The sequence below is a fragment of the Suillus plorans genome (assembly GCF_016647745.1).
Source record: "Suillus plorans strain S12 chromosome Unknown HD556scaffold_18, whole genome shotgun sequence".
Lineage (NCBI taxonomy): Eukaryota > Fungi > Basidiomycota > Agaricomycetes > Boletales > Suillaceae > Suillus > Suillus plorans.
In genome coordinates, this window is record NW_024537402.1 from 536,867 (window position 1) to 558,520 (window position 21,654).

A 21,654-nucleotide genomic window follows, 5' to 3' on the forward strand; every position below is an offset into this window, starting at 1 on the left:
CGCGCCGTGATAGAAACTTGTCTTACTCTCAGCTCGTGACTAGGAGGCAGACTTGAACACTTTTGAATTATAGTTCAACGTTGTATCACTGGCTCTTGCAACTATGAAGCGCTCTGCGAGCTCGACCAAAGGAGCATCAAAAAGGCAGAAGGTTTCAAGTGCGACAAGTACTAGGAACCAGGACAAGGAGAAAGAAACATTAGAATGGCCTGAGTATTTCCAAGATGTGAGTTGAGTACTTATATAGATGAACTCTTCCGCTAAGTATCGTGGGACGCAACCTGAAGTTGTTCAAGGTATGCCAATCCAACCAACCCGTTCCTTCTGACGCGTTTTGAGTCTTCATGTCACTACAGATATTCAAGGCGAGTTACAGTATGCGCATGTCTGAGATACACTCATATGAGACATTAGGCATTGAATACAGTTCTTGCGTTTGTATCTTCCCACAGACACATTGCAACCACATTTCCTATGATTCGTTCCTCCGCCGAAGGTCTTCTGAAAAGGTTCGTTTGCTCCCCAAAAGTCGTGATAGTTAAGCAAACACGACTACAGACCACTTGAACTGTCTAAAGTAGCCGAACTCAAGTAAGTGGACACGACTATCATTCAACAGAGTAATTACAATCATCCATCACAGAGCCCTTCTCCCGGATGTCGTCGAGTTTGCTTATATTCCTCGCAGTGACCTCCGAATACATGGAGAGACGGTTTCTCAACAGAATAAGCGCTCAAACAGTCCTAACTTCATGCTACACCCACAATCTCTTGCCATTGACACACCATTGGGCTATCGACTCCCAGGTCATGAAGAGGAAGAACATGTCCTCGTCCTAGAATTTGCAGAGAACTTTAGAACCCCCAAATCAGGGTGATCCTTGTTGTTTGGGTGTAATGGAATACATACTGACGCAAAACCAGTAATTTGGTTGATAAACGAAACCAGCGATTTAAAGATGCCGTCGTCGAGTATGCATACGCGCGTTGTTTTTGCTATTGTTGACTCCTAAAATAGGCTTATGAAGGCTACTCCAGAGGGAGAAGTGTCCACGGATCTGCTTCAAGCAGCAGCAAGAGACCACATCCCTGTAAACCCTTCTGCAAAGAAAGCCCTGCTTGCTAACGAGTCTCAAAATCTGATAATTCCCGAACCCGAAGATCGGCCCTCTATTGACAATATACTACTTGAGATCCAAAAACAACAATGGTATAAAAATCAAATTGTCGACCGGCGGACATTCAAGGAGAAGGTAGCTATCGAAGGTAGCAAGATTCTTTGTGGGTAATTCTTATTTCTGATAACGTGTACGCAGGATTGCTGGCTGAGCCTCTTTCGCATACGATACAACAAGCGTTGCGAGAGTCGCGAAATATAACATCACTGTATTACCATCAAGCGGCTGCCATCAACGCTATTGTGCAGAGGAAGCATGTCATTGTTTCGACCAGTACTGCGTCCGGAAAAAGTGTGATATATCAGGTGCTTTCTGTGGAACCGCTTCTGGAAATCCTGAACTGAAGAAAGTTGGATTCAGGTTCCTTTACTAAAGTTTCTAGAAGAAAATTCTAATGCTACAGCCATACTCATATACCCCACCAAGGTTTGTCCTCAATTGTATAATGATGCTCGCATTTCATGATACTTTTTTCAGGCTTTAGCTCAGGATCAGCGTACTGCGCTGGAACAGTTACTGTGTGCCTGCCCCGGACTGCAGCACATCAAGGTAGCAACGTATGATGGAGACACCCCACAAGATCACCGGAGAAGTAAGCCTGCTACATTCTGCGCGTGACAATTAGTAATTTCTCCAGCCATTCGGGAGACGGCATCCGTCATCTTTACCAACTTTGTGCGTACGCGTAAACATGTATCGTGGAGCTTGTTGACAATGCTATCAAGGACATGCTGCACGCCTCTATTTTACCTCACGAGGAGCTTTGGCGGACGTGAGCTGTTGTGTGTTTTTTTAACTTGACGCTGACATTGACATGTATTCTAAGCTTCATAAAGAACATTAAACTGGTAGCGGTCGATGAACTGCATTACTATTCCAATTTGTTTGGGAGGTGAGATTTATGGGTGCACCATTTCATTCCAGTCTCATGAAAACTCCCAAGTCATGTTGCTCAGATCATCCGCCGTTTCCGCAGGATCTGTGCAGCTGTAGGGAGTATGTTCCAGGTCGCTGAGTCTTTCATGTTTTTGTTGACCAAATCTTTGTCAGACCAGCGAGTTGTCTTTGTGTCATGCAGTGCTACCATCTCGAAGCCAAGTCAGCATATGAAACGTCTGTTCGGGGTCGAAGTATGCTCTTATGCTTCTCATTGTGCCTCTTCTGAAATCTCTTGCAGGACGTGGAAGAAATTGTTGAGGATGGAGCTCCATCTGGAAAGAAAGACTACTTAGTTTGGGATCCTTTCAATGTTAAAGATATGGATTCTGGGGTTGCAAAACTCGGACAATCCGGCCCAACGTGGGAGGCCATCAACCTCATGATATTTTTGATGATACGTGGTGTTCGAGTCATTTTATTCTGCAAGGTCCGTGCCATAATCCAGACTTAATTGGGCTTCAGTGGCCTAACTTAAAAAAATTCAGATTCGAAGAGCATGCGAGCTGGTGAGCAGAATGACACTTAACTTTGAGTTGACTTGGGATTGATGTTGACCGAAGGCGATGAAAGCTCTGCGCCAACGACTTAGCGCCGAGGGGCGCCTAGACGTTCTTGCGAAGGTCATGCCTTACAGAGGAGGTCAGTGTTTGTTTGGAGCATCTGATTAACTTGCAACTAATTACATTCCATTATTAGGATACTCTCAGGAGGTCAGTGTTGTACACTTTAGGCGACGTAGTTCTTAGGGACTCGCAGGATCGGCGTCGCATTGAATATGAAGCTTTTTCGGGACACTTACTTGGTATTGTTGCAACTAATGCTCTTGAGCTTGGTGTAGACATCGGTGTTTTGGACGCTGTCATCATGCTTGGTTTTCCATTTGGCATTGCCAACTTTGTCAGTGCCTCTCAGAAATATCCGTGACCGCCATGCTAATCTATTGGATCTGTAGCGGCAGCAGGCTGGTCGTGCTGGGCGGAGATCCCGCGATTCACTGGCTGTATTGGTAGCTGAAGACCTCCCTATAGACAGAAACTACGTCAAATTCCCGGACAAACTCTATAATCAGCCTATGGATGACCTGACCGTCGATATTGAGAGCAAAGTAGTCATTGAGGCTCACTTGCAATGTGCTGCTCATGAAATGCCTTTGTCCAAGGATGATGCCTTTTACTTCGGTGCCTCGCTAGGCGAATTGTGCGATTCAAAGCTACGAAAAGACAAAGACGGATGGTAGTTTTCTGCTTCATACCTGGGTCTACTGCTAACCTCGCATAGGTATCACCCGCACCCGAAGTTTCTCCCCTATCCAGCCAAGCATATCTCAATTCGTGGCGCGGATGACGATAAGTACACCGTCATCGATGTGACGAAAGTCGGGCTACCAAGAATCATAGAAGAGATCGAGCTTTCAAGGGCTATCTTCGAGCTATATGAGGGCGGAGTGGTGCGCAATCCTATCTCCTTTTATGAGATCACACTCTGATGCTTGTCTTCAGTTCATGCATCAAGGATTGACATTTGTTGTAAGCACTGATTAGATATCACAGCCACCCCTGACTGTCGCATAGGTTAAAGAAGTCAGTCATGATACAAAAGTAGCTAGACTTGTGAGGGCAGATGTCAACTGGATCACTAAGCCAAGGTGCGTTCATATCCCATTTCCCGCCATAACAATTTATGAAGGCACACTGCAGAGACTACACGCAAGTACTTCCTCGTTACATAATTCACCACCTTGACTGGACCAACAGGAATGTGGATGCCATGCAAACGCATCGAATCAAAGAGATTGCGAGGTCGCCACATAAAGCATATTTTGGAAGTGAGTGGATCATCTCAGGGACAATAACAATGTTCATTGCCCGCACAGGGGTCGATGTGACGACTGTTGTATTTGGTACGTTCAATCCCATGACGTGAAAAGCTCATTGCTTGATATTGTATTCCACAGGCTTCAGGAAAATTAGGTGCGTGTGGACGTTGGCTGATATTCTGTCGATCTCGAAGTCGCTATTTAGGGGTAACAAGGTACTCGATGTCGTCGACGTTGATACGCCACCGTACGAAAGACAAGTCACCGGACTCTGGTTCGATGTGCCCAAAGATTTACTTGGATTACTGAAGGAAAAACATTTCAACCTTGCGGAAGCCATCCATTCTGCATCGCATGCATGGATGAATCGTTTTGCTCTTTCTCCCGACTTGCGGACAGAATGTAAGGCAGCAGAGAAAGAATATAATAAAGAGGAGTCGCAACGGAAGCGTCCCGCTAGGTATATCTGCTTGCTCATTACCAAGTACCATCAGTTCACTCACGTCAGAGTATAGGCTGATATTGTATGATGCATCTCGGAAAGGTAGCGTGTCTGCCCAGGCATTTGATCACAGTGAGCATACTGTCCCCATGAATCGCCTTAGTTCTCATAGTGATATCGCAGGCGGCGAAGTTTTGCAACAGGCACACGACATGGTGGAAACCTGTTCATGCAAGGATGGTTGTGACAAATGCAAGTCTATTTCTAAAGATTCATTCTCGTTACTGATCATCTTCACAGGCATTCATAGCGCTACTTGTTCGGAAGGAAATGTCGTTGCCTCAAAGATGGGGGCGCTCTTGATTTTGAAGGCATTATTGAACCTTGACATCGATGCCGACAGTGTTGCTACACAATTCGGTTCGCAAGGATCCGAGACTATTGTTGAAGCGACGTATATTCGACCATTGGACGGCGTTCAAGTGGAACCGGCTTAGATTAAGTTCCAATGCACCAGCATAATATTGTAACGGCGCTAGCGCCAGCCCCCGACTCGCTTGTTCCTGGCATGTTTTGTGTTCATTGAATTAAACATAAATTAGTCTTCTTTAATTTTGGGTTCCGCTAGTACCATGGGATTCTACATATTATGATGTTCTCCAACTTCTAGATGTCCATCTTGACTAGTCTCACCAGGGAGATGGGAAGCCGATCGCAAGAGCCCTTCTTCCATTAACGTCGGCAGTCGGGGACTCTAATTATGTCAAGGCAAGGTCGATAAACCGGACGCCGATCTAGTGTACGTAGTAGAGTTTTAAACGAATGGATGTTTTCTGTATACAGTGATCCACAGTGCGATCTTCAGTCATACAGACTCATGCTGCTTCCTGCGAGGGACGATGTCATGGAGAGTCGAGAGTGGCGACGGAGCTTCGAGTCAAACAATAGATCTCGGAAGCAAACTGACTTGCGCAGGGCTTAGAAAGAAGAAATATGAGTTAATCCATCAGACGCGAAATCCGAAGATTTGGAAATTAACGATCGTGCAGTTGGCTAAAATTCCAACCACGTGCGTAGTTATATGAGATAGCTAAGATGGGAACTCTAGATGGCCATTGACCAGCGCAGAGGCGATGACAAACAACGTGAAGGGCCTAATCGCAGGGACTCCAGTGCCGACAATGGCATCCAGCGTGCGTATACGCAATCGACTTCGCTTCACTTCAGAGGATCGAAATCTCCCCAGTCGTCCTTTGAGATTGGCCTTGTGGCAGTTGTCGGTCGAGTAGGTGCTAGTATGCTCCCCATCGAAAGTGGTGATGCGTGTAGAGGAGGTGATGACATCGAAAATGCAGAAGAAGTAGGCTGCAATGCGGTATGGCCCGATGGAACATAGTTCGGCACAGAAGGAATCGCGCTCGGAGACATAGCGGCGAAGTCGGATAACGAGATATTGTAATTGGGTTTTTGTGCAGGTGGTACTGGGGGCGATGGCATAGCGAAACTCGCAAGTCGCTGGGGTTGTGCTGATGGAGATGAGATACGATTTGGCTGACTGGGATGCATTGCAGGTGATGTGAAAGCAGATGGATCAAAGGCGGTAGATGGAACAGGCTTAGCACCTAATCGTGACGGCCGAGACACTAACGGCATCGTTGATATCCGTGGTGACGAAGGTAGTGAATGTGCCTGACTTGATAGAGCAACTGATGGTTGTATGGTAGAAACAGCAGGGCCTGGAGGTGGACTCTGTGATGGCTGATGGGGACGATCAGCGCGAGTATTGTCAACAAATACCAACAAGTTACCTCAGGCGTGCCGCTGAAGATGGTCCCCCACACGTCATCATCCCATCCCTTTGAACTATCTCCGTCGATCACCGTGTCCGGCTTCACAGTAGCACCGTTTGCACGCCCCACCAAACTTTCAAAATCGACACCGGATCGGAAGGCAGGCGACGTGACACCATTGGTGTTCGTTGCTGAGCGATCCTCAATCCTTTGCGAGTCGCGGAGGAACTGATTGTGTTCCTTTTCCACGCGGTCACCGAGCTTACGGATAACGCTCATGAAGCGTTGATATTGTTCAATGTTCAATACTATAATTGCTCTCAGTTCAAACCACCGGGAAACAAGGGATGATACACACAAGGACCCATCGACATTGTCCACAATTGCGGTAGGATGAGGGTAGCCACAGCTTCTCTGTCAACCTTGACACCCATAGCCTCTTGTACCGCAAGAGTTGCCATCTAAACACTGTCAGACAATAAAAGCCATGGCAAGAACATATATACCTTACCATAACAGCAGGCTCCTTCGTACGAATTTTTGACAACAGTGGTACGAGTTTTTGCGTGAGATTTGTCTACATTGGATATGTGAGCGTCTAAGAAAAAATATTAAGGTGACGCAAACCTGATCAAGGGTTTTTACCAAGCTAAGGAACGTTACCAGCGTAGCGACCTTTACAGTTAATATTCTGGTTTTTGTAAACACCAACTGCATAATGCAAGATTCAGCGCTTTTCATGAACGACGCGTTTGCAACTCACGGCCACTCGGGGGAACAGTACGCTGGAAACCTCGGCGTAATCAATTGTCTCACAAAGATCTGGAACCACCTTTAGGGCACGTTCTTGTACCTGTACGTAATCGGATCATGCTATGACATGTCATTTATTGACAAACTCACCATAGCATGCTCAGACTCCAGCGCATGATACACAAGTGGGAGAACCTCTGAAAATAATGTAAACCGTGTGAGATGCAATGCCGATTCGGTTGCTCACGTTCGCGAAAAACACCCTTTTCAGTTTTACTCTGCAACATGTGGAGATTGTCAAGAAGCGTCAGCATATTCTGTGGCGGGTCCTTGACGGTGAACAGGGGCTTAAGACTAGGCAGAACAAGCGAAGCGAACTGTGGCGCAGAAAGAACGTTGGAAATGGCAAATACATTCGGAAGGATATACGGAAGCAAATGCGTGTCTTTCATCTGCCAACGAAACGGCGTTCCGTCAGTTCTGCAGCTTGAATTGGAAACAGGAACAGGACACGTACCTCCTCAAGCAAGGATGGTAAGATTTTCCGTGTGCGTAGACCTTCTGAGAAGCGATCCAAAACCCCTGTTAGGCCACGCATGAATGAAATTTTCTCCTCTCGCGTCTTTGCTGTGAAGTTCGAGCGATCTAGAAAGTTAAGTGTGGAGATCGGTAGTGAGGAGAAGAATGGATGCGAAGGGAGCGTCGATGGGGTCGGTCGGCTATTCGAACCACGAGTAATGAGCGATCGAAGGAGGTCTACATAGAGTTGTGCCTCAATGATTCTATAATAAGCTCAAGCAAAGTAGAAGAACCTTGCAAATCTGCGTCGAGCTGCCCGATGTCCGGGACGGGACGACCAGCATTATCCCTGAGGCCGCCTACATTTCCATGGTTTCTGAACGGCGGACTGCCTTTACAATGTACGGCATATATCAGACAACCGAGGGAATACATATCTGATGCAGTGATAAGGACTTCATCCAGTGCGTATTCCGGAGCTGTCGATCCGTGGAAATTGGTCAGATGGCACATGTTGTGATAGCAGCGCTGCACGCACCGATATAATCAAAAGAACGCTGAATGTATGACGGCACGCGACCATCAAAACCAGGAAATTCCCAACGGGTCGGAGATCCATCCGCACCAAGGAGGGGGATGGTAAGGCCGAGGCCAGAAATTTTCCAATCACCCTAAAAAGCGGCGACTAGAATGTAGCCACATGGATGACCATCAGGAATGGAAAACACTTACGACGTCGTTGATGATCACACATTCAGGTTTTAAATTGGTGTGAATCAATCTCGCAGAAGTGTGCAGAAAAGATAAGCCTTTGCACAGCTGCAGTATGCCTTTCTGAATCTGGGTGGAGTTAAACTTATTAACGGCGTTCCGCATCAAAAGAAGCAGACGGACTTCGATTTCGTCTAGCTCAACTAGAGGCGTATGGCGAGACCCACGTGGTATCGAAAGATCAAGTGACGAAAGCACCGGTTCCGTTGCAAATATCAGTTCGGTCCTCGTTTCTTCAAGGGGTTCAACCATTTCTTTGTGAATAGTAAGCTCAAAAATGCGTACGTAGGGAGAGTTTTGTATGCCCTACCCAAGATAGAAGGATGGCGCAGTTTGCTTAGTGCTGCCGCCTAGAGAATGACGACTGAGCAAAAAGCGGTGGGTTAATTGACGTTGTAAATATACCTCTGCCTTCAAAACCTCCAAAACTCGCTCCCTGGATATAGGACCCAGTCCTTCCATTTCAGCGCGTTTGTCAAGGGTCCATATGGAAACCTTCTTGTTCGTAACTTTGTGGGATGCACCCTGAACTCTCCAGAGACCAACTTTAACGGATGGCAACGCTGGAGATGGAAGCGAGTTTGAAGATCCCGGTGGACCTGGGGTGGAGGGCCTGCTGCCATATGACGAGGCAATATTATACGACTGAGATATGGCTGTTCTGGAGAAAAACGAAGTCGCAGCTGCAAGCATCTTGAATTTGTAAATCCACGTCAGTTATTGTCCCAGAGGACTGTAATAATAACCCAGACCACAGTGCCAGACGATTCACAGCAAGATGACGGACGTGTAGCTGACATAATAATAGCTCGGCACGTGACAATCACGCGCTTGATCCGGCACGCTTCCCCGCATGATTTGAAATGATCACGAGGGCAAGTCGGACCTTCACTTGCACTTCTCTCCCGAACGTAGCTTCACCATGAGACATACTGCCAGAGTCCTTCAGTCGCTTGAGCGACAAGCTATGCGTGCCAAGAGCACTGCATTCATTGGTCTTGGTCGAATGGGTTCAGAGATGGCCTTCAACTTCTTCTCAAAGACATTCGCAGAATCACCTGATACCCGCTTTGTCGTGTGCGACGCGCTCCCAACCAGTGCGATTACCTTCCGTCAGAACTTTATGGCCCAGTTTCCTGGGGCACACATCGACATTGTTCTCACCCCCAAAGAGTAAGCCCATTCCTACATTCAAACCGCGTAGCTTCCCCTTTACGACATCGCCACTTGGAATCTAGGGCAGTACATGCTTCTCAAACAGTATTGACGATGCTTCCATCCTCGCCTCAGGTCCAGACCGTTTATTCTGAAGCAAACGGGGTCATCCCTGCGTTGCAGTCTCTGAGCGCCGCGGAGTTGGCGCGCTCTCTTTTCATCGACTCTACAACGCTAGATGTTGGAATTGCCCGAAGCGTTGCGACGGAGGTAACGTCTGCAGGGGCACAAATGGTGGACGCACCCGTTTCGGGTGGTACGTGCTATTGTTATTCATTGCTCCCGCACCCCTGCTTACACGTACGATAATATTAACTTTATCCAAATAGGCGTCACAGGTGCCAAAGCGGGCACGCTAGCTTTTCTTGTTGGCGGAACCGAGGGTGCTTTTGCGCTGTCGCAGCCGATCCTCACCCACATGGGCGGTCGCATTATCCATTGTGGTCCATCTGGCGCTGGTCTTGGCGCCAAAATATGTAACAATCTTGTTCTTGGAGTGCAACAGATTGTCGTCGGGGAAGCAATGTTGCTCGGACAGAAGCTGGGTCTGGATCCGCGCATACTTGCAGGGGTGATCAACAGTTCTACCGGCGGTTGCTGGGCTTCGTCTGTCAACAATCCGGTACCGTATTCGCTTGCCGACAAATCTCCTCCATGCGAACGTAATTATGAGGGCGGATTTGCGACTGCTTTGATGTTAAAGGTAAGTTAGACTTCCAGCGGCGAAGATGTGCTTCCTGAATGTCGTATAGGATATGCTTCTCGCGACTGATGTCGCGGCCTCTACCGACAGTGCATTACCACTAGGGAAATCTGCGCAGAATTTCTATGCCGAGACGTTGAGGCATCGACCGGATCTGGCACAAAAGGACTTCTCTTCTGTGTACGAGCGCTTGGAACAAATGAGACGGAAAGACTAAAGAGATCATGCGGACTCGGACTTACAGATAGCGTTGATTATATCCGTTCCGCGCAGAAAGTAAATAATAAACGTTTGGGCGCGCCTGAGGGTTTTACTTGTGCCTACAAGCTCCCATAAAGTGCTATTAGTCAGTACTGTCCGGCGGCAACGAAATTACGGAATGATTGATGATTGTACATAAGATAGGGTGGTTTTGACGTGAAAATTGCTCCGACCGTGGGCTCGCCGAGTCACTGATCGATCGCGGCGTAGTTTAGTGACCCTGATTATTTGTCCAAAAACATATACCTACTTATGTTTTTCTGTGAAGAACGTGTAGGCCTAGATGGTCAGGTACGGGTACCTGCTGTAATTTACGTTATTCTTCCGCGAAAATGTCGGTGAGGAAGTAGTTTTGCAGTGCAAGTGCATGTGTACTGGTAGCTGGTAACGGCTACTAAGTAGGTGATGCTTATCGGTGAGGGATGATGACTAAAAAATTCCGGGGAGCGGTTCCTTTTTTAAATTTATGGTTCTTCGGATGAAAGTTTATATATTACGTAATAGAGCAAGGGAACTTCTTTCTCTCGAGGTTGCCTCCGCGACGCGGTCGGGTACAGTAATAACATGGTATAAAACTTTGGCATATAAATCACCCTAATCTCGAAATCGCTGTCAGTCAAACTAATCATCCCTCCACCCTACACTCTCCCTCTCCTCTCCCTCGTCCACTACATGTCTTCAAAGCCGAGTGCTATCATTTTCGGTAACTGCTATCGCTATTGCACATGGTCCCAAGTCGCTCACAATTACTTTTTCAAATTCACCCGTACAGGTGGTCTTAATACATGTTCACGAGCACTGGCAGCATTACTCGTCCCACCTGAGGGGGAGAGACTCGTTTCGGTACGTCAGATCTCTCAGATTGGTTCTCATCGATGGCTCATCTCACTCACCGGTTCCATCTATCCATAATAGCACCTTCGTATCGTTGATAGATTCTCTGTTAATCCGCCCACAACGTGTGTAAATTTTATTACATTTGCGTCTCTCTCGTTTTGATCGGCGATTCCTTAGATATCTGGGCGCAGAGTTCCCAAAGGTCCTGGCTCAACCCGATGTTGAATATCGGCAAGCTAATCTAACCATTCCTTGTATGTACTCATTTCACGTTTCATTGCTTTATTCATTATCTCTTTCAAGCTGTGGTCGCGTCTGCCTTCGATCCCCCGCCAGGCAAGGCACCCTACTCATACGTCTTCGATCTCACCGGTGAGATCAATCATGACCGCAGTGAAGTTGTACGACTTGTTTCTACTCTTAAAATAGACCAATCTTCTCATCTCCATTCTAGATTGCCATCAAATTGACTTTCAACGTCGCTCGCATCATCGGTCTGGAGGCTGCCCGTAGAAAAGTCAATGCTTACGTACGACTACAGCAACCCGTGTATGAAACCTCAGACAAGGGTCCGCATGATGAGAAGGAAGATGTCAAGCCTGTGCGACCATTAGACGTCTGGTGGCATGAAACTCTTCGGATGCTAGCTTCTATTGATGAGTAGGTTCTTGAATTCTTCTTACCTAATGTGTTATTTCTGACTTGCAATCCAGCCTTCCTCTTGTCGTCCTGCGAATTGGATTTGTATATGGCCCTTACGTCGAGTTCGGACTCTGTAAATTTATCTTTCTCTTTTTTTTTTCATGACACGAGATTAACGTTCTTGGTAGATCCACTGGTGATCACCGTTGCGTCCATCTACGGTTACATGAATAAACCGATGAAAACACCGTGAGTCTAGACCTCTTCCTCCGCTCAAACCCCCCTCATCTCCGTTTCAGATGGGGCCCAGGAAAAGACGGCGTCAACACAGTACACATAGATGATGTTTCAGGTGGTTTATGGGCATGTGCCAAGTGGATAGCTTCGCTTGGCCGTCAGCAGGCAAATTCAACTGCGGGAGAGAAAATCTATTTTCATAATGACAGAACCAAGGTCAAGGATACCGAGGGCACGTGCATACCTGATGCGCAACCCGTAGCACCTGTCTTTAACTTGGTATGTAAGGTCTAACTTGGTGGTTTACATTTTCTCATGTTTTACGCAGGTTGACGACTCAGAGATGACTATGGCTAAGGGAGGGTCAATGATCACAGAATTTTTCGGCACGACGTTTGAGTTTTACTCATTCTTTGAAAATGCCATGGCAAAGGTGCGCTTGTGTTACACTACATCATCAAAGCTTTGTTGACTTTTCGAAGCTCAAGCTCGACGACGTTGTCGAAGAAATCAACGAGCACCACGTTGGTACCTGGACTGAAATGCTTCAGACATCCAATCCTCCGATTGTACAGACCCCACTCGATGCCTATATGGACCACTGGGCCCTATCACGGCGCAAACTTTCCTATAACAACAGCAAAATCAAGAAAGTCATCGGATACAAGCTCATACGTCCACAGTTCACGCACGACGCGCTCCGCGAAGTGGTGGACAAGTGGAAAGCGGAGGGCTCTTGGCCATCACTCGAAGGCCGTTAAACTATTTCATGAACGACCGTCGGTGTGTGCATTTATTTGATAAGTTGCTTTGTTGTGATTATAGCCTGGAATGTTTTTTGTTGTTGTTAACCTTTTCCCCTGCATTCTATAGCTAGTCGTATTCATGTTCTTTACGTACCGTGATCACTCATCATGTCACTGTTCATATTTGTTGTATCTTGCTTGTTTGCTATACGTACTCACTAATATTGTGGTCAATAATGGAATAATGTCGTGTTATAATTTCATCAGTTTTGTCATGAGTGATCGTTTAAATATCAGTGAATAATGACTAGGCATGCAAGACTTTTACATAATTCGCTAAGTACTACTTGCAATTGCACACACAATGATTTGGTCTTTGGGTGTGCTTGCGACTCATTGGCGCCAACTGCACTAGTTACGTGGCACTACCAGACTAGTCCTAAGCCTAGTATTGCCAATGCACTGGAATTGGTTGCGACATCCAACGCCACACTTTTAGTAAGTGTCCACATACATATTAGTAGAAACTGCACGTTTCACCATCGTCCCTCCATCATGCCAGAGCATACTTCCGACGAATTGACAGAATCTGAAGAACAGTACAGACTCCTGGACACCAGCGGTGAACCAGAAACCTCAGCGGAGCATCTGCCTTTCCCCACACCAACCATGGGCTCTGACAGCGCTAACAAATCCGAGGAACGCCGGGGGGATAAACTGGCTGCATATGGAGCACTCGTGCGTGCATGCCCTCGTGTGCTTTTTCGTCATCTTCACTCATTCTTGCGTCATGACAGGCTTCCATGCTGGTGAGGCGAACAACCTATATCGTGTGAGGAGTTGACCCCTAAGTGGACGTTTCCTTTGGAAGATCTTCGTATGCGTCACTTGGTTCATCGTGTTCACCAACAACCCTACATCAGCGGGGTGGTTCCCCGTCCACCCGCTTCTCCAGAGCTTAGGTATCGGCTGCTTCACCTATGGTGCGTATTCGGCCGTTGGCATTCAAAGCATAAGCTCACTTGAGTACTTGTCTATAGGGATCCTGACACTCCAACCAACTGCGCACCCCAAAACTAAAGCAGCTGGTTTTCAACGACACCAGAAAACGATGCTTGCCGTTGGCTTCCCTTGTATCGCCTTGGGGACCCTAGCAATCGAGATCCACAAATTCAGTGAAGGACATCGACATTTCGCGACGTGGCATGGGGTAGGCTCTTGTTTCTATTCTATTTATGAATTCTCTGACTACCTTGACACAGACCCTCGGACTCGTTTCCGTCGGGTGGCTTGTGGGACAAGTGATCCTTGGCGGCGGAAGCGTGTGGTATGGAGGTGCAGCGTTTGGGGGCGGTATGAAGGCCAAGATGTTATGGAAATACCACAGGTAACGTGGGTAGCCAGGGGAATGCCAGCGATGATTGCTAATACGTTTCGCAGGCTGTCTGGCTATGTCTTATTCCCCCTTCTCTTGATGACTGCTTATCTTGGAGGCGCGTGGTCTACTTGGGCGACCTCCCATAGCCAGTCAGTGGTGCGGTTTGTCGGGTATACTGTTGCGCCGATAGTTGCAATTCTAGCTATCTATGCGCGTGTCAGGTTAGTAGATCTATCGTGTAAGGCATCCGTGCATTTTAACGACCAACATCGCAGAACATCCAAAATGAAATTCTTCTGATGTTCTCGACCAATTTATTTTGTTTTGATTAAATTACTCTAGCAGCAACAATCTCGTGTATGTAAATGTGCCCTATGCTGTAGAAGGTGCCGTAGCAGGAACTGCAGAGGTTGAACCTGGAACGGGCGTTGGGGGTGGCAACTGCAATTGTGGAGTTGGTATCACTTCTGTCAGAAATCCTGGCAGAAAACGTTCTAGCCTGGCTTGCGTGGCTGTCCATAAGGTACGTTGATGTTCGTCACGTTGGTCTTCCTGGGAAGGTGGGACGAGAATGTTTGCTGCATTCATCACAAGAACCACGTTCTTGAGAGATTCCGAGACGGCCTCGTACTAGGATCATTAGAACCAAACGACATGTGAAACATCAATGAAGGCCTACCAGCTGCTCGGTCTTCCCGGCATTGATAAGCCTGTCTAGCAGATCCAGAATCTCGATCCACAAGATTCTGATGTCTGACTTCGTGCGATCCTCCCGGACCTCAAAGTGCATAAATGCCTTACAAAGCAAGGCCGAGGCTCGCAACCTAGTCTCTGATATGCCCTGTGGATCGAATTGTTGTACTTGTGGTTTCAGGAGTTCATCGACAAGGGGGAAGATGATACTATTGAAGATCTCCTCGACTTGACCATGGTCGTTTTCGTCATACACAAATCGAGGACCAAGCAACAGACGTTGAAGTTGGCTGATAGCAGTGTGCCGGACAAGTCGTGAGGGATTTGTCGACTGCTTGCCTAACGACAACGCCAAAGGCAGGCAGTATTGGCGCCAGACTGCATTGCGTGGCAACTGTCAAGAATGACTTGTGATTGCGAGCGCTCACGTACCTTGACCCGTTTGCAGACCAGCAGACTCAGCAAAAGGTGCGATGAACCTTTTCATATCATAAATGATATCGATCGATCGCCTCCCGCGCTCGATAGGCGGCGCGCTGAATAAAGATCAGTAAGCAGATTATGATAGAGAAAAATTGCTTACTTGGGTGGTGGCTGCGAAGGTACTCGTCGTCCCTTCTGGGGAACCATGATTGACTGACCGGCGGAGTTTGCAAACTCATCCAAGATTGTGATCAGACCATTGAAATTATCTGGTGTCATCCACTGCGACTGTCCGTCTGTGACAAAACTCAAAACCAAGTCGAATGTTGAACGAGCAGCCTCTGGATGGGAAGTCGTTGACCGAAGGGCTGCGAAGACAAGCTTCCACTCGGTTTGCGAGCTGTTGGCATCTGTGAGCGATAGATAAGCAGGTATGATAATATTGATGGTACCTAACGATATCACGATTTTGAAGAATCAAAGTCACGCCTGCGACAATTTGTTCGGCAACGGAATTGGCTACTATTGGGGGAAGCCCGGCGATCAAATCGAGCGACACGTAGACTTGATCTCGAAGTGTTTTCTACATGGGCTGTTCAGTTACATAGGCCAATGTGGAGATAAGGATAAGTGACTTGCCTTTTGAGCGAGAATAAGACACAATCGAAGCAATGCAACGACCGCACGCTCAATAAGTAGAACGCTATAGTGCGTAGATGCCGATAACAATGCCGACAGATGCTCAAATAGAATTGGCCTAAGTAGAAATTAGAAATGATCTTCGATAAAGATGAAGATACGTGCCATAAGTCCTCGATGTACCGCGAGGTTTGACAGGTTATGCTGACCATAGTCTCGAGAAGAAAAACGGAAGCAGGATCATAAGGTAAAGTAAATGTGCCATCTCCTGCGGATGATGTATTGAATGCGGTGGTCAGCTCGTCGGACTCTTGCTTCCACTTCGTGATTGTCCGTTCATGAGCAAGAGCCTCCAATGCTCGGATTGCAGCCACGAGCGCCTCCGAGTCAAGTTGTCTGACAAATTTTTGAGAAATTGAAGCTCATCAGTTGAATGAGACTCACATAGTCTGCGCATAAAGCTCATCCAACCGACATGATGTTATGCAATCGATAGTGCACATCGTGCTTTCTACTTCTGTATCCGTAGCTTCAGGAACGAGATTCTCTGAGCTGGCACCGTATGGTGTCATAAGGTACGAGGATAGCGTCGACAACAAACCCCCATCACTTCGTGGCGCCGGTCGCGAGTGCTGGCCGCCGCGAAGGGGGATCATTGTGACACCGCCCAAAAAGTCCTCCATTTGGAGCATGCGTGTGGGGAGTAGTGAATGCATAAACAGGTTTTGGAACATTTCAAAGATCTGTATCTCATATTTAGCAAAGGAGATACTTGCCTGTCGCGTCAACTTACTTGCGTCCAGCCCTCGCGCAGGGCATTTCCGTTTCCATTCACGATATTGAAAAGCACGACGGCTGCCAGCTGGCCTTTGAAGTTCGTACCAAACTTGACCGATAACGATGAGACCGTGACCGACTGTCCCTCCACTTCGACCACTGGATAATTAGGAACTTGTGTCGGCAGATTCTCAGATAATAAACTAGTCGCTTGCGAGAGCGAAACGACCACGAAATCGAAAACATCTGGAAGGTGGAAATGACCTGCTAGCGTGGCGCATTGACGGAAACCAGAAATAGCCCGTTGAATAACATAATCATCGTCAAAACTGATGAATGCGTAAGCAATGGCAGATATCAATGGTTTCCAAATGGTCTTGAACATGTCAAGATCAAACAATGCCGAATTGCACATCAAGAACGGACCTATGGGAGATCTAGTTATGTCTACAACCACAATTTCTGCACAATCGACTTACCCGATTGCCGTGAACGGGTGAGCAGTTCTTTCCAGGCGTACTCGAAGCCGAGTTGGCCAGTATGCTCTTCAGGCATAACAATTTCACGTTTGCGTATGGAATCGTAAATGCTTTGCTGCTGGGAGTGAACACCATAGATTTTCAACAGCAGAAAGCTACCCACCAAGAACTCGGGCGAGAAGTCAGTACCATCATTGACACCTCTCAGGTTGCGCTGGTAATCCTCTATCGACATGCGTTTCTGTTGCTTTGTAAGATAAAGAAAGCGCATAAGAAGTGCAAAGGCCTGACTCGTATTTGCGGGTTGTGCTGATCAGTGTTGAGCATGATCACGGAGTACGCCAATACATAGACCGCATCTTCCATCTTGATTTCCGCTGTGATTTAATGAACAAACAGTCGCATACTCTCGAATTCAGGGCTCTACCTGGACCAGATGCAAAGTAGATTGAGGCAAAAGTTTCTGTAATCCGAGCGATCTGCTGAGATTCTCCAGGAAGTCGGAAGGTTTCCAGCATCTCGCGCATGGCATCTGCAATTGGTTTCTACGCAACATAATTGCTCATCAGTGCGACGAACATTATAGATGGGAATCACCATACATCTTTAAAGTCGAACAGCCCAATAAACTCTTTCAAGAGTTCCAAATTATCTGGCTTTGAGATATAGTCTCCTAGCAGTCGCTTGTCCAAACGCGTGCAGCTCTTCAAGAAGATAGCAAGACTGCGTGTTCGTGATACCTCTGGGGAGAGATCGGAGTAGATGAGCTTGTTCTCCTCAAGAAATGCAATGCCAATTTTTGGTTTAGAGTTGAACCGTGCTGCTCCGGTAAGAACAAGCTTCTTCCTAGATTTGTCTTGTATCAATGAATCTGGCAAAATAAAATCCTGTATTGTGTCATGACCTGCATAATCGAGAATAGAGGCAATGAATACTCACGGAAGGCCATGGTTCACTTCGCTGAAAGTTGAAAGCACATCAGAACATTGAACAATGCGGGACAGTGAATATACAAACACCCTCAGCTCGTGCTGTCATATCATCCACGAATGCAAGCAACAGATCCAAACATAGATACTGGGAATGTAAATGTTGTGCATCCGACGCCGAAGAATACTGCCATGGATATACGCCCTGAATCGCCAATAATCTCAACGACAAGCGCACAAGTTTTGCCTGACGACCGACCTTTGTGAGAAACTCGATCAAGCGTTCAAACAGATTCTCGCAGTTTATATCGCAGTCATAGTTGACGTAGAGGTCGACCATAGAGCTGGGATGCCGGCAGAGTTGACTGAGAGTTTCCAACATCAAGTCGCGGGTATCGCCACGGGCCGGCTGAACAGGGGGTCGTGATGGAACCGGACTCCCCTTATCAAGCTCAAGCTCAGTATCAACTGGTCCTAGGATAGGAGTTCCAGTTGCAGGGGTGCTGGGACGTGGAGATGTAGGGTTATTCTTCTTGGAGCTTATTGATTTCAATTGCGGAGGAGCTGCCAGCCTGTCGATGCTGAAGGCAAGGTAAAGCTCTTGTTGAAGTTTGAGGTGTTTTCGCATGGTCTGAAATACTGTCGTGATAGTCCGTAAAGCAGCTTGTAGAACCAAAGAATTGTCGGAGCGTGCGAGCTGGAAAAGATATTTGCATCCAGGATCAAGAATAAGAGCTGACAAAGAAGGATAGTCGCTCATAACTGTTCCAGACGTCTCGACAGCAGCATTGAGAATTCCAAGCGCAGTCAGGCGCGTTGAATCGGTGTGAACTTGATCATTGGGGTCCAAAATGTTGACAAGCACACGAAGCAGTTCCAGAAGAGCTGGTAGACCATCTACATTATGATGAGTTTACGGAATTTAATAATTAGATTTGGTGGCTTACACGGCCGTGGCGGCGAAAGTGCGTGGGATGAGCCCTCGACTTCAGGTGCTGCAGAACGCTCGGGATCTTCCAGTGAAACTGCATTATGCTGTGTGGACGAGGTTAATCCTTCTGATACCTGCAAGGAATCACCGGCATCAGTGACATTAGCAGACACAGACATGTTGATTTCCCCATGCTGAGGCTCCTCCTCGTTCAGGAGTCTAGCTTCTTCAGCAGTAGGATTAAGAGTATGCAGGCGCCCAAAAATGGTCCTGACGATAGAAACCATGGTAGACTCTGCAGATCGCCGCAGAATTTCTGAGACATGCAGGGTAAGCTAACACCATGGTTGAACAGAGGCTGTAACGCACCGCTCAGCCTCATTTGGCATGCTGTTGTCAAGACAGTCTCCAACATTTCGCAAATTTCGACGTCTCCAAGGAATGGACCCACACTACTTGTGACAATGCAATCATGTATCACAGTCATGATCTTCAAGAGAACAACCTCGTCTCCTGAAGAATCACTAGCTTCGAATTTGCAGTGTGAAACTGTGCCACTGAGTTCGACAAGCGCCAACTCTAGAGATAGCGAGGTTGCAGATATGAGGTTGCAGACAAAAAAGCTGTGGAGGGCGGAGAGTGCAGCAGACGTTATAGGTCCGTTAGACAGAGGTGAACGAATTAGGGCAAAGAAGGGACCAATAAGTGCAGGTAGAGGTAGCGCATCGATATCTGCTTAAATTGATTGAAGATGAGTATACATGTGCAGCGAGGAAATACTCACCATCGACATCCCAGATCGTACGTTTCAACTGCTGGAAGCCACCCATCAGATCTGCTTCTTGAGAAAGCCTTCCATTCTTTTGTATGTTTGTATTAGGTGTTGACCTACGCAGGCCGAGGTCTCTTGCTAATGCGGAGTCTCTTGCTGTGAGTGTATGAGCTCCCGATGCCCACCGTGAATTCTTGCGCATGACCGAGGTCACTGCCAAGATCTCTGAGAGTAAGACATGTTTCTTCGATACCTGACAGCTGGTCGCAGGACTAGTCATGGATTGTTATGGCCAAAATTCTGTTGGGACAACCTAATCTTTCGAGTAGTGCGGTTAATACGTCGACGCGACGCCTATTCGCGTACTAATAAGTACTCAGTGACACACACGTTAATGACACGCATTCGTATTTTGTGACAACAAGTGACACGTGCCATCTCCACTTTGGTTCAAACGCTTCAGTTAGCTTCGGCGCGTCAGCTGCGCAGACGCTGTGGAAAGGTAATTCAATGTTAGTATTGTTCGTCTCCATTGCGTTTTTAATTGCTTGTAATGAAAAGGATAATATCTTACTGCAACAATGGCATCCAAAATATTTCTTCGTGAGTTGAGCCAAAGAATTGCTAGTCACTGTTGGCTCATTACGATGATCGTCAGGGGGTGTCTTACCTATCGCAATCTTCATCCCAATGGGATATCTTGCGACACAAATTGTGATTAAGCGTCACCTGTACCAAAGTGGTACAGGACTGCAACTTGCCTACCACTACTGCAACGTCCCAATAGGAACGGAAGGGTACCCTTTGCGCCTAGCATACACAGGCTATCCCGCCCTCGATTCCCGCATGTGCGCACTTGTCGCGCTCTTTCAGGCCTTGCTAGACCCTGCATACCGACCTCTCGTAGCAGAGCTCATGACTGCTCTCGCTGCAGTGACAATGATACCCTTCGTCGAGGCTGCACGTGAAAAGCGCTCCATCTTCCTTCGCATACCTGCTGTCGTCGGAGTCCTCTTCCAGCTTTTCAGTTTTGCAGCCATCATGCCAATTTATTATATCGCGCTCATTCTGAGCGGTGCGGCGATTGGTGACCCTGTCAAAGGCCGTGCAACAAAAATCACTCAGGGCAGTGCCGAAGCTTTACTTTTTGCTCTGATAGCCAGCTACATTATCCCAACGGTGTGCATGGTTATATTCCAAGATCTCACATCCACTGCACTATGGCAAGGCTACCCTATCATCATGGCGCTCGCCCAATTCGTATACCTCATCATTCGTCCTTCTTCCCGTCACGTGGAATCCGGCTATGCTATCACCCAAGCCATGTATGGTCTCATCTTCGTCACTTCTGCTGTCTTCCACATCTACTACACGTGGCCGCTTTTCTTTGACCTCCAAAAATTCCAGAAGGTCCTGGTGCCACAGTTGGCACTGAGCAAGCGTCCGTTGTCTTTACCCGAAGGAGTCGCTGCGGTCATCCAGTGGGACATGGTGTTTGGGATAGGGTCGACTTTTCTTGTGACATTCTGGTTCACTCGGAGCGTGAAGGAAATGGTGCTTCTCTTCTTTTGGCACGTACTATCCTCAGTGGCGTTTGGCCCCGGAGCAGCTATAGCAGGCGTACTATTGTTCAGAGAAGCGAGACTAAATAGCCGAACTCCTGTGGAGGATAAGGAGGACTGAGTTTGACCGGGAAATGACTCCATCAAAGTACCGAAGACATCGCTATATACAAATATCAACACCTCAACTTGAAATCAATAATGGTACAACCGAAAGCAAAC

General features: G+C 47.3%; 7 protein-coding genes across 7 annotated transcripts; 5 read left to right on the forward strand and 2 right to left on the reverse strand.

Moving 5' to 3' along the window:
• Positions 1–7: 7 nt before the first annotated feature.
• Positions 8–5,073, forward strand: HD556DRAFT_284802 (DEAD H helicase). Its single transcript, XM_041310142.1, has 30 exons — positions 8–226; positions 288–296; positions 357–365; positions 415–509; positions 559–591; positions 644–874; positions 925–972; positions 1,019–1,266; positions 1,317–1,483; positions 1,539–1,604; positions 1,656–1,770; positions 1,816–1,853; positions 1,904–1,950; positions 2,005–2,070; positions 2,122–2,174; positions 2,229–2,308; positions 2,356–2,544; positions 2,603–2,623; positions 2,678–2,756; positions 2,814–2,827; positions 2,874–3,014; positions 3,070–3,350; positions 3,396–3,564; positions 3,617–3,643; positions 3,689–3,762; positions 3,815–4,017; positions 4,072–4,393; positions 4,449–4,507; positions 4,559–4,627; positions 4,676–5,073. Exons 1-30 carry the CDS (start codon positions 104–106, stop codon positions 4,870–4,872), a joined length of 3,273 nt encoding a protein of 1,090 aa, XP_041162134.1. The 5' UTR covers positions 8–103; the 3' UTR covers positions 4,873–5,073.
• A 453-nt stretch (positions 5,074–5,526) lies between these two features.
• HD556DRAFT_284723 (kinase-like domain-containing protein) lies at positions 5,527–8,996 on the reverse strand. The gene is made up of 15 exons (XM_041310141.1): positions 8,614–8,996; positions 8,519–8,558; positions 8,332–8,462; positions 8,170–8,277; positions 7,976–8,108; positions 7,731–7,916; positions 7,436–7,674; positions 7,166–7,370; positions 7,069–7,115; positions 6,929–7,018; positions 6,793–6,876; positions 6,677–6,742; positions 6,524–6,626; positions 6,184–6,473; positions 5,527–6,133 (listed from the first exon to the last, which is right to left on the reverse strand). Exons 1-15 carry the CDS (start codon positions 8,899–8,901, stop codon positions 5,594–5,596), a joined length of 2,550 nt encoding a protein of 849 aa, XP_041162135.1. The 5' UTR covers positions 8,902–8,996; the 3' UTR covers positions 5,527–5,593.
• Positions 8,997–9,076: 80 nt separating this feature from the next.
• Positions 9,077–10,828, forward strand: HD556DRAFT_1359719 (NAD binding domain of 6-phosphogluconate dehydrogenase-domain-containing protein). The gene is made up of 5 exons (XM_041302588.1): positions 9,077–9,381; positions 9,447–9,679; positions 9,753–10,126; positions 10,176–10,578; positions 10,638–10,828. Exons 1-4 carry the CDS (start codon positions 9,131–9,133, stop codon positions 10,341–10,343), a joined length of 1,026 nt encoding a protein of 341 aa, XP_041162136.1. The 5' UTR covers positions 9,077–9,130; the 3' UTR covers positions 10,344–10,578; positions 10,638–10,828.
• Positions 10,829–10,895: 67 nt separating this feature from the next.
• On the forward strand, positions 10,896–13,128 carry HD556DRAFT_1359723 (uncharacterized protein). The gene is made up of 11 exons (XM_041302589.1): positions 10,896–11,090; positions 11,160–11,230; positions 11,303–11,346; positions 11,402–11,478; positions 11,528–11,625; positions 11,679–11,884; positions 11,938–11,999; positions 12,055–12,115; positions 12,166–12,382; positions 12,432–12,536; positions 12,586–13,128. The coding sequence occupies exons 1-11, from the start codon at positions 11,060–11,062 to the stop codon at positions 12,862–12,864; spliced, it is 1,251 nt and encodes a 416-aa protein (XP_041162137.1). The 5' UTR covers positions 10,896–11,059; the 3' UTR covers positions 12,865–13,128.
• Positions 13,129–13,404: 276 nt separating this feature from the next.
• HD556DRAFT_1441480 (uncharacterized protein) lies at positions 13,405–14,527 on the forward strand (the record flags this gene model as incomplete). Its single annotated transcript, XM_041306310.1, has 7 exons — positions 13,405–13,587; positions 13,647–13,658; positions 13,721–13,832; positions 13,890–14,059; positions 14,112–14,236; positions 14,290–14,448; positions 14,503–14,527. 7 exons carry the CDS (start codon positions 13,405–13,407, stop codon positions 14,525–14,527), a joined length of 786 nt encoding a protein of 261 aa, XP_041162138.1.
• Positions 14,528–14,563: 36 nt separating this feature from the next.
• Positions 14,564–20,256, reverse strand: HD556DRAFT_285105 (uncharacterized protein). Its single transcript, XM_041310143.1, has 20 exons — positions 19,883–20,256; positions 19,468–19,830; positions 19,115–19,414; positions 18,427–19,064; positions 18,256–18,372; positions 18,178–18,198; positions 17,841–18,125; positions 17,666–17,783; positions 17,530–17,615; positions 17,402–17,479; positions 17,239–17,353; positions 16,776–17,185; positions 16,427–16,725; positions 16,148–16,378; positions 15,983–16,100; positions 15,796–15,926; positions 15,504–15,743; positions 15,353–15,456; positions 14,907–15,298; positions 14,564–14,857 (listed from the first exon to the last, which is right to left on the reverse strand). Exons 1-20 carry the CDS (start codon positions 20,148–20,150, stop codon positions 14,600–14,602), a joined length of 4,572 nt encoding a protein of 1,523 aa, XP_041162139.1. The 5' UTR covers positions 20,151–20,256; the 3' UTR covers positions 14,564–14,599.
• Positions 20,257–20,451: 195 nt separating this feature from the next.
• HD556DRAFT_1306953 (uncharacterized protein) lies at positions 20,452–21,553 on the forward strand (the record flags this gene model as incomplete). Its single annotated transcript, XM_041299978.1, has 2 exons — positions 20,452–20,473; positions 20,529–21,553. The coding sequence occupies 2 exons, from the start codon at positions 20,452–20,454 to the stop codon at positions 21,551–21,553; spliced, it is 1,047 nt and encodes a 348-aa protein (XP_041162140.1).
• Positions 21,554–21,654: the final 101 nt, after the last annotated feature.

Bases quoted from the DNA above. Each gene is read 5' to 3' on its own strand.
- HD556DRAFT_284802 (XM_041310142.1), top strand. From the start codon at position 104: ATGAAGCGCTCTGCGAGCTCGACCAAAGGAGCATCAAAAAGGCAGAAG. The intron at 1,771-1,815 runs GTAAGCCTGCTA...TAATTTCTCCAG, and splicing joins CCCACAAGATCACCGGAGAA to CCATTCGGGAGACGGCATCC. The intron at 3,644-3,688 runs GTAAGCACTGAT...ACTGTCGCATAG, and splicing joins ATCAAGGATTGACATTTGTT to GTTAAAGAAGTCAGTCATGA.
- HD556DRAFT_284723 (XM_041310141.1), bottom strand. From the start codon at position 8,901: ATGCTTGCAGCTGCGACTTCGTTTTTCTCCAGAACAGCCATATCTCAG. The intron at 7,371-7,435 runs GTACGTGTCCTG...TTTCGTTGGCAG, and splicing joins TACCATCCTTGCTTGAGGAG to ATGAAAGACACGCATTTGCT. The intron at 6,877-6,928 runs GTGAGTTGCAAA...TGCATTATGCAG, and splicing joins TACTGTTCCCCCGAGTGGCC to TTGGTGTTTACAAAAACCAG.
- HD556DRAFT_1359719 (XM_041302588.1), top strand. From the start codon at position 9,131: ATGAGACATACTGCCAGAGTCCTTCAGTCGCTTGAGCGACAAGCTATG. The intron at 9,680-9,752 runs GTACGTGCTATT...TTATCCAAATAG, and splicing joins GGACGCACCCGTTTCGGGTG to GCGTCACAGGTGCCAAAGCG. The intron at 10,127-10,175 runs GTAAGTTAGACT...AATGTCGTATAG, and splicing joins CGACTGCTTTGATGTTAAAG to GATATGCTTCTCGCGACTGA.
- HD556DRAFT_1359723 (XM_041302589.1), top strand. From the start codon at position 11,060: ATGTCTTCAAAGCCGAGTGCTATCATTTTCG. The intron at 11,091-11,159 runs GTAACTGCTATC...TCACCCGTACAG, and splicing joins GCCGAGTGCTATCATTTTCG to GTGGTCTTAATACATGTTCA. The intron at 12,383-12,431 runs GTATGTAAGGTC...TGTTTTACGCAG, and splicing joins TAGCACCTGTCTTTAACTTG to GTTGACGACTCAGAGATGAC.
- HD556DRAFT_285105 (XM_041310143.1), bottom strand. From the start codon at position 20,150: ATGACTAGTCCTGCGACCAGCTGTCAGGTATCGAAGAAACATGTCTTA. The intron at 18,126-18,177 runs GTGAGTATTCAT...GACACAATACAG, and splicing joins GAAGTGAACCATGGCCTTCC to GATTTTATTTTGCCAGATTC. The intron at 17,784-17,840 runs GTATGGTGATTC...TATGTTGCGTAG, and splicing joins GGCTGTTCGACTTTAAAGAT to AAACCAATTGCAGATGCCAT.